Genomic DNA, 9755 nt, shown 5'->3' on the forward strand with positions numbered 1-9755 from the left:
CTCGCCTTCCTTCAGGTCCAGGATGTAACACAGGATTTTGCCACGAAAGCGTCCATGTCACCAATCTCAGCTCCCTCTTTTACATTGATCAGGCGAATGTTATTTCTTTTACTCCTGCTGATTAAGTCATCAACCTGCGTGTGCAGGGTTTCGATTTGTTTTTGCATTTTATCCACTTTCGGACTCACTGTGTTGTTTTTGTCCTCCAGTTCGCTGATGCGCTTTTCCGCATTAGAAACTCTGTTCACGCCACGGTTGCCTTATTTTCTTTAGTGATTGAGTGGATGGACTTCTGCACGTTTTCAAACTTGTTTTCAAGCTGCTCAAACCTCTGAGCGATGTCGGACTTAATCGATAGTGTTTCACGGAGTAAAAGTTTAGCCCAAGCCGTGTATCTCCAGCCTCCAGCAGGTGAGTCATTTCCTCATTCATGGCGGTGATTGCTTCGTCTTTTTCTTTCTGCTTACCTGTGTTGTGTTATGTTATGTTATGTTATGTTGTTAAAAGAGGGCAAGAGAGGAAATTAAAACAGAAGTGGATTTATAGTTAGAAAGAGTGCTAAAAAAGAGAGATTTTTTTTTTTTTTTTGGAAAAAATCCATAGATAAGCCGCACCGTTATATAAGCCGCAGGGGCCAAAAAAGGCCAAAAAACGGGAAAAAAGCCGCGGCTTATAGTCCGGAATTTACGGTACTGTCCATCATGGACAATGACAGCCACCCACTACACACCACCATAGTAGGACAGAGGAGCTTGTTCAGTGGCAGGCTGCTGTCACTGAGCTGCTCTACAGGCAGACTAAAGAAATAATTTGTCCCCAGAGCCGTTTGACTTTTTAACTCTTCCCAGCGGGGGAAGTGAGGTCATTTATGCCTTCGCTCTGTTGTCTCTGCTGCATGTGTTGTTGTTGTTGTTTTTTAGCCCTGCCGGTTTTTATTTTTTATTTATTAAATGTTCTCTATTAGGCACTCGGTCACTTTAGGTTTTGGCTTGGCACACGGTCTGTTAGTATCTTTTTATATATATTTTTTACTGTGTTTTTCTAATGTTGTCTACTGTGTGTTTTTATTAACTGTATGTGAGCTGCTGGTACATGAATTTCCTTGGGGATAAATAAAGTATCTACCTACCTACCTACCTGCCCAGTAGTAGTGCCTGAAGATTGGATGTTGATCAGAACTGATTGTGATAGGTTCACATGATGTGTAGGCCGTGTCTTGAAAGTCAGTCAAGCCAGTGTGAAGTTCGCTTTCCTGTAATGTAGTCCACCTACATGCCCCCCCTCCAAGTTCAGCAGATGCGGAAGTGAGAAGCAAAGAGAGGAATGGCGTGCAATGGCCAACATGAACTTGAAGCAAAGAAATGTGGTGAGGATTTCAGATTTCTTTGATACATTGTCTTGACACTGAAAGGCTTAATGGACCTGATATAGAATTGCTCTATCTTTCTATGAGATCGTTTTATCTCCGCTGGGAGTTTGGCAACATTGTAATTTGTGTAGCCTATATGTTCCACCCAGTGTCCACACCCAATTGCTCCGCACTCCTGGAGCTCCCGTCTTTGTATTAGGTGACTTAAATCACTGCAGACTGGAGCCAGCGCTACCTGGCTTCCACCAGTTTGTTAAATGCGGCACAAGAAATGATAAAATCCTGGACAAATGTTTTGGCAACATTAAAAATGCCTACAGAGCCAAGGCCCTCCCCCCTCTCTCGAACTCGGATCACTCCACTGTTCACCTGTTGCCCACATATAAAACTGTGCTAAAATGTGAAAAACCACAGCACAAGACCGTGTTGCAGTGGTCTGAGGACAGTGTGGAGACTTTAAGAGGCTGTTTTCTCAGCACTGATTGGAGTTTATTCCAAAACCTGGACATAAATGAAGCAACTGACACAATCACTGCAATACTGTAATATTGTCTGTGTCTATGTTGTTCTTTTGTATGTACGCAGGGCGCCCTTGTAAAAGAGAGCTTGCTCTCAATGGTCTTTCCCTGTTTAAATAAAGGTATGATGATGATGATGTGAATGTTTGTTCTGATCTGCAGGAAGAAAACTGTTCTGGCTGGTCTGTGTGTGCTTTGGGCTGCTGTGGGTTACACAAGTCGTTCTCAATGTCTCTCTGCGTCTCTTCATGCGTAAGTGTTATTCTAACATTTCCTTATAAGTGTCATTTACGCTGCATGGGGACATGTCCCCACCACTTTTTGAAATGGTCGATTTTGTCCCAAATCCCAAGCAAAATAGACAGTTTGTGTTGTACTCTGAAAGGGTTTCTTCCCCCCTGAATCAAATTGTACATTATCAGCTTTATTTTAGCATGCAAAAGCAGCGCGAGACCCATTCCTGGCTAATGATCGAGTCTCGCATTTTGGTCCTCCCGACGGCACTTGTTTGATCTCACCCGGCGTTACAAAGAATTCGATGTGGGCGAGTTTCAATTCGTGTTAACGTAACGTGTTAACATGTGTTCTATTAATAAGCGCCCAGGAAATTAACGTGAATGTTAAGACACCAATTTCACAAATACGGACGTCTGCAACGTTACTTTACGGATGCCGACAGCGCAGGGGGTAAAACCAAGAACGTAGCCTACTACTTTGAGCTCAGTACACAGCAAGCAAGCGGAGTATCCACTGTTAGCCAGGTCAGATAACGTTATCCTCGACAATGACGAACACTTTCTTGTTAAACATACCTGGACTCCAACAAAGAAAGCTTCAGATGGTTTTCTCTCCTCCGAGCGCAGCTCGAGCCACTTACGTATATAAGACCCGCAGACGTTAACGTAATTCCCTGGAATGCGAGAATTAACGAGCCAGTTACATGGCGTTGCATTCTTAGACATTGCCGTTTGCTTTTATTTGGTATGTTACATACAATTGGCTAAATTATTAGTTAATTCAGAGTTAGATGATATTGGAGCAGCCGGCCATTTTCTTTTTCTTTTTTTTTTGCCGGAAGTCGTCACACGACCACACAACCGGGTCAAATGGGCGTGGCTACATAAGGTGAATAGTAGGCTACTGAATGCAGACTAGCTTGTGAATCAGTCCAGAAAGATCATTGGACACAAACACCAACTCCAGGACTTCTTCTCCAGGAATTCTCTCAATCAATAAGCAACAAGGCAATCTACTAAAGAAAAGTAAAGTAAAGTAAATTAAATTTTATTTATATAGCACTTATCACAGAGAGGACTCACAAAGTGCTTCACAGGTTAGGAAACACACAAAATAAACACAAAAATATGACAATGCATACAAAGTAAAACAGTGAGATGGAGAAATAGCAGTACAGGATAGCAGGGTTACAGAGAAATGAAACATCAGGTCAGTCTAGGCAACAACTGCCTGTCTAAACAGAAATGTTTTCAAATGCTTTTTAAAGATCTCAACTGAGGCCGCGGCCCTCAAGACTGGTGGAAGAGCATTCCACAACCTAGGAGCTACAGACTCAAAGGCTCGGTCAGTGGCGCCGGAACGAGTTTGCAATAAGGGGGACACAATTTATTTATTTATTTTTTCTTCACGGCGCCCAAAGGGCGCCGTTTTTTCGGCGCCACGAAAAATTGACGTTTTTATGGACGTTTCGATGATTTTTAGCCATATTTAGATGAATATCTCATTTTAAATTAACATTAGGATTATACTGTAGTGATGTAATTATTCAGTATTTTTCCTTTTCTCACTCACTTGGTGACCTGCTCTCCCTTTAGGTCATTTTATAATTACACTACAACAGACAGCAACACAGGCAGAAACACTGAACTTATTATTATTATTATTATTATCACTTCGAAACACAGTGCAAAACTTGTCATCTCAACACAAAAATAAAATAACAATAACCGTATACGATTATAGCAGCAGCCAATGACAGTGAGTGCAGTACAGAGTCCAGGTCTGTCTGTCTCTCAGGTGTAATAATCCCACAATGATCACGGCTTTAACAAGTGTCACAGGCTGTGTAAACAGTGTAAAGTGGGCTCTCTGTAACTTGATCCCTGGGTCTGTCTGTCTCAGGTGTAATAATCCCACAACGATCACGGCTTTAACAAGCATCACAGGCTGTGTAAACAGTGTAAAGGTGCTCTTATACTCGAGCAAAGCTCCGTGGGGGTGGGGCCCCGCGAGTCTCCGTGAGTCACCGTGGAGACCTCGCGCTGGGGCTGATGCCATTATACTCAGAAAGTGATCAGCATGTATTGTACAATGGTGAGAACAGCCAGTGAAAAGTCGCAATGAAACTCTGTGCAGTACTGAGTGTGCTTTCACTCTCAAACGACCGCACATCAGCACATGAAGGACTCACCAAACTTGTTTTTACTGAAAGCCGTTTTTACTTCTCAGCCCTGATAGCCTACTACTCTGTGCTGCTTTTAATCTCTCTCAATAATGCTCTCAACACAACACATTTACTTGGTGAAATGACTAAAAACGAACAGTTGCAAATCTAAGTTTATAGCCTACCACATGGGTCAAGAAATGTGGCGAAAACACAGCTCAGTGTTCAGGGTTCAGTGGCTTGAAAGCGGCCATGTTTGGAGAGAAGCTTGCGCTGTTAGAAAAAAAAATCAGGCACAACGCGAGCGCCCGACCGAGCTAGCGAATAACCACGCCCAACAAATTTACGTAATTTGACGCGCCCGCCCCTCGCTCCACCCCCGCGCCCTTCACGGCAGGGTGAGCATAATTCAGCCTTAAAGTGGGCTCTAAGCATCAGGGGCAGTTGCCCCCTCAGATTTAATTTTATTTATTTATTTATTTTTACGGGGACCAAATTTTAAGGGGGACAAAATGTCCCCATGTCCCCCTTGTTCCGGCGCCAGTGGGCTCGGTCACCTTTGGTTACGAGTCTGGTGCGGGGCACAACCAAAAGACCCTGGTCAGCAGATCTCAGTGACCTGCTGGGGACATGTGAATGGAGCAGGTCACACAAATATGCAGGTGCCTGACCATGCAAGGCTCTATAAGTAATGACCAGAACCTTGAACTGGATCCTGAAATTAACAGGAAGCCAGTGCAGGGAGGCCAGGACAGGGGTAATGTGACTAGACCTACTTGTCCTGGTCAGCAATCTGGCCGCAGCATTCTGGAGCAGTTGGAGGCGGTCCAGAGATGCCTTGCTGAGGCAAGTAAACAAAGAATTACAGTAGTCTAAACGAGACGAAACAAAAGCATGAATAATCATTTCTAGCTCGTGGTGTGAAACGACAGACCTGAGCTTAGCTATGTTTCTAACGTGAAAGAAACATGTACAGGACAGGGACTTGATGTGTTTATCCAGGTGCATAGCCTGATCGAAAATCACACCAAGATTTCTCAGGCTTGATCGCACATTCGAGCTAAGGGCCCCAATACAGTCAGCCACCTTGGCGGCAACATTATCAGGAGCAACAATCAAAACCTCTGTTTTTTCAGCATTTAGCTGAAGAAAGTTGCTGGCTAGCCAATCCTTGATTGCACATAAACAGTCATATAAAACATTAAAATTATGCGTCCTGTCAGGGTTAAAAGAAAAATAAAGCTGAATATCATCAGCATAAAAATGATAAGAAATACCCTTAAAACGGCTAATATTGAGTCCTAGAGGGAGCATATAAAGGGCGAAAAGAAAAGGACCCATTATCGAGCCCAATCTAGATCTACAACAACCCCACCCGCCCTCTCCACCCAGCTTTTCAGTTACGACTATCAACACTGTCCACCCAGCTTTCCAGTTACTACTATCAGGCTGCAGACTGAAAGTCCAAATGGCCAAGAAGAACAGCTCAAAGAAATCCATCCCATCAGCTATGACTGTCCTCAAGAAGAGCCTGTTTAAATAAACCCACTAACCACCTGTACCCTCACCACATACAATCACACATGCTTTATTTGACCATGAACCCTTCCCCTAAGCCCCCTTCCTTCTTTTAAGGCTGCTGTTTAGAGCATTTTGTAATTAGCTAATAGTTAAGGGACACTCTGCCAATTTTCAATGCTGATTTATTTTCCACATAATCTCACACATATCAGAAAACTGTAAACACTTTTACAGGCATTCATTTAGTTTGACAGTTATTGAGAGTTGATTTGAGTGAAGTTGTGGACCAGTGATGTCATTCATGTACGAATTACACCACTGGTCCACATCACTTCACTCATTTCAACTCTCAATAACTGTCAAACTAAATGAATGCCTGCAAAACTTGTTACAGTTTTCAGATATACTACTGATTTTGTAATGATACAAAGCTGGTTGAAAATGGGCGGAGTGTCCTTTAAGCTAGTGGCTGGAAGATTTGTTTCACTCACCCTCCCAATAAAAAAAAAAAAAAAAAAAAAAAAAAAATCTATTGAATGGCTGGTACAAGCGGCTGCACAGCTTAAAAAATAATGGTTTGAGCCCTCATGTCCTCACCACTGTTCAACATAAAGTGACGCCTTTGCCTTATGCTTGTTCACTGGCAAGATCACCAGATATCTTAGTTGCTCAAACTTTGTAGGAGGAACTCAAGGAACATGGTTTTTTCTGAAAACTGCTTTCAGATCATTCAGTTGTGCAGAAGCTCGAGCTGATGACGGTGGAGAGAGACCAGTTACAGACCAGTAACAACAACTTGACTAAAGAGAGAGACCAGTTACAGACCAGTAACAACATGCTGAGAGACCAGTTCTGTACCCAGGGTGAGTAACTCGGTTCACCATAATAAGTAAAATGATTTCATTAAATGAAACCAGTTCACATGGATGCCATTTTTGTGTGTGAGTGCTTAACACGTTTACTGCCAAGGACGTGTTAACACGTTTTCAGAATCCAGCTGTTGACTGCCAAGGACGTGTTAACACGTTCTCAGAATCGATTTTTTTTTTTGACGGTGGGACGTTGATCTACCCCTTTTACGTCTCCTACACCAGAATTGGAGGTATTGAATGTGTATAATCTATTTTACCGACCCACTGAGTGTCGACATGTCTCTCCGCAGTAGAAAGAGGCGACCCAAAACTGGAGGGAAAAGCGAGACGAAGCCGTTTTCATACTGTAAAATTGATGGCGAAAACGCTTTCACTTTCGCGCTGATGCACAGCGGTGGCAACGGTGGGGGGTTCCAAGAATAGATTGGATGCACACTTTGAAACACGCAGCATAAATATGACCAGAATCGCATCAAAGCTCTCAACCAAAACTCCACGAAACGAGCGAGTCCACCCAGACTTCCTCAAACAGCGGCTGCTCAAACAGGCAGCAGCCAGGCAGCAGCAACTTCGTTGTGACACGCCCGCTGGAGAGCCAGGGAGGCAGGAGGAGAACACACACGGAGGGAGGAGTTGGAAGCAGAGGGGGGTTTCCTGCTGTTATGGAGGAAATTACTGTTCAAAACTATTGTTTAGATGTCTGACTCTTACTGATGCCAAAAATGAATGGTTAAAGTGACTGTTCTATCGAATTTCACAAAAAGCCGTTTATCTCTGAATAATTTTTCTGACGCTGAAACCATGCTGTATTCAACTGCTAATGCTTACATAACTACTAACTCTACAAACTAACTCTTTTAGACAGAGAAAGCACACATTCTATTAGTTCTTTTGAGATATTGTGTGTTCACAAAATCTTAGCAGAAAAGAATCCTCGGGTCTTGAAAGATGAGCCAGAATCCTCAAAAAAACCCTCTGGCAGAAGCTAACTACAGTAAAAAAAAACGTCTGGCAGTGAATGTGTTAACATGTTGTGTTGTGTTGTGTTGTGTTGTTTTGTTGCAGCACAAATGTTTCCATGTTGGAATATTGAATTTAACTCTCACTGGTACTACATCTCCAATGAGCTGAAAACCTGGGAAGATAGCAGACAGGACTGTCTGATGAGAGACGCTGATCTGGTGATCATCAATAGCAAAGAGGAACAGGTGTGTGTGTGTGTGTGTGTGTGTGTGTGTGTGTGTGTTTGTGTGTGTGTGTGTGTGTGTGTGTGTGTGTGTGTGTGTGTGTGTGCGCGTGCGTGTGTGCGTGTGCGGCTCTCTACCCTCCTTCAGTCCTTGCTATCATCACTTGAACCCTCTATATACTTCTTCCCCGCAAACAGCAATTCGTGGTTAGAATAAGCAAGATCCATGTGTGGATTGGTCTGAGAGAAGGAGAGGAAGAAGGGACCTGGACATGGGTGGATGGATCACCTCTGACCACAGCGTAAGATCTCATCACATTTCTTTCTGAGTAAATGGTGTGAGACTTCCAGAGTAGGGCTGTCACAATATCAGATTTTCCCTACTCGGTTATCATGGCCAAAAGAATGCACAATAACAATATTATCACGATATCTATAGAAAAACTTTAAATAACAACAACAACAGCAATACAAATTATAATTTTTACTATGATCTTTAGTTACTGTAGCTATGGACCTAGGCCATGTCTTCACCACAGAGTTTGACTGCTTGTCCTGCTGTGTTTCAGCTACTGGGGACCAAACCAGCCTGACGATGGTGAAGAGCACAGAGCAGGGGACCCTGATTTGATGGAGGACTGTGCTCATATATGGATTTCTTTCACTGACCCTTTGAACAAATGGAATGACAACAAATGTACCAACACAAAAACCTGGATCTGTGAGAAGGTGGTGTGACAGTTCTTCAATGCTAAATGTCTTGGAGTTATGGCTTGAAGTTGATATCATTCTCATAATCTCATATAGCATAGTACAGAGGTTCTCAAATGTTTGTCAGCCAAGGACCCCTTACAAGATAGAAAATATACCGGAGACGGGACCCCCTCATTCTGATTTGTGATTTTGGGCTAAGCTTAATTGTTTCCATGGTAACGTGCTTGACTTTTAAATTGATACGTTTGTTAGATTAGAATGGAATCCATGAATCATTTTAGCTTTAAAGCATAACATATTTCCATTGAACTATGAAGCTTTTGCAGGGAAAAAAAGTTTTGATTCTTTTTCTTCCTGAAAACTTTTGCGGACCCCTTGGCAAAGTGCGACGGACCCCTGGGGGTCCCCGGACCCCCATTTGAGAACCACTGGCATAGTACTGTATAATGGCTGTAGTGTAGAGTAATGTGGTGAAAGCTGGTTTATGCTGTGTTTACTCTGTGTGCCTGGAGTACGATTTGGAGCAAAATGTTCAGGACTGACATATTAGGAGGAGCCTCCAGCCAATCAGGAAGAACACTGCTTCACTGTATATGTGAACACATTTATAGTCCAGATGCTGTGCTGCCCCACATAGGGCTGGGGAGTAATGGAATACTGTTACTATATAGTATTTAAAATACAAAATATGACTAACTGTATTCCAGTACGGTTACAGTTTAAATTGGTGGTATTCTGAATACAGTTACTGTCATTAAAATAGATTGCTTTAGGGGATTACTTTTTTCTCTCTCTCTCAAATGAATATGCCTGCCACACACCATGTTTTTTTGTATGGTGGTTTGTTTGCTTTTCCTTTTATGTAGGCTATGTATGTAATGCATGTATGCATGTATGCATATGCAAATATGTGTATGTGTATGCATGTGTATATACAGTATGTATATATACAATTTTTCTTTGTCTGTCTATATGTTTGTAAAAATAATAAAAACAGTTATAACAAATATAGCCGCAAGCAGCGATGGGCGGGATTCAAGCCTTGCGCAGATGACAAAGCTTCTGATTCTGACTAGGACATCCTCCTTGATATATCTGACAAGTTTCGCGATCATTGGACAAACAGGTGTGGAGTTACAGCTTTTTTTATGTTAAGCCACGCCCATTTCTGGCG

The 9755-nt window shown here is 42.6% G+C and overlaps 1 protein-coding gene across 1 annotated transcript; it reads left to right on the forward strand.

Moving 5' to 3' along the window:
- Positions 1 to 1326: 1326 nt before the first annotated feature.
- LOC310770646 (asialoglycoprotein receptor 2-like) lies at positions 1327 to 9534 on the forward strand. Its single transcript, XM_083663389.1, has 6 exons — positions 1327 to 1366; positions 2050 to 2139; positions 6535 to 6672; positions 7747 to 7889; positions 8066 to 8169; positions 8437 to 9534. The coding sequence occupies exons 2-6, from the start codon at positions 2136 to 2138 to the stop codon at positions 8603 to 8605; spliced, it is 558 nt and encodes a 185-aa protein (XP_083519515.1). The 5' UTR covers positions 1327 to 1366; positions 2050 to 2135; the 3' UTR covers positions 8606 to 9534.
- Positions 9535 to 9755: the final 221 nt, after the last annotated feature.

This window comes from Poromitra crassiceps, assembly GCF_964638095.1.
Source record: "Poromitra crassiceps genome assembly, contig: HAP1_SCAFFOLD_143, whole genome shotgun sequence".
Taxonomy (NCBI): domain Eukaryota; kingdom Metazoa; phylum Chordata; class Actinopteri; order Beryciformes; family Melamphaidae; genus Poromitra; species Poromitra crassiceps.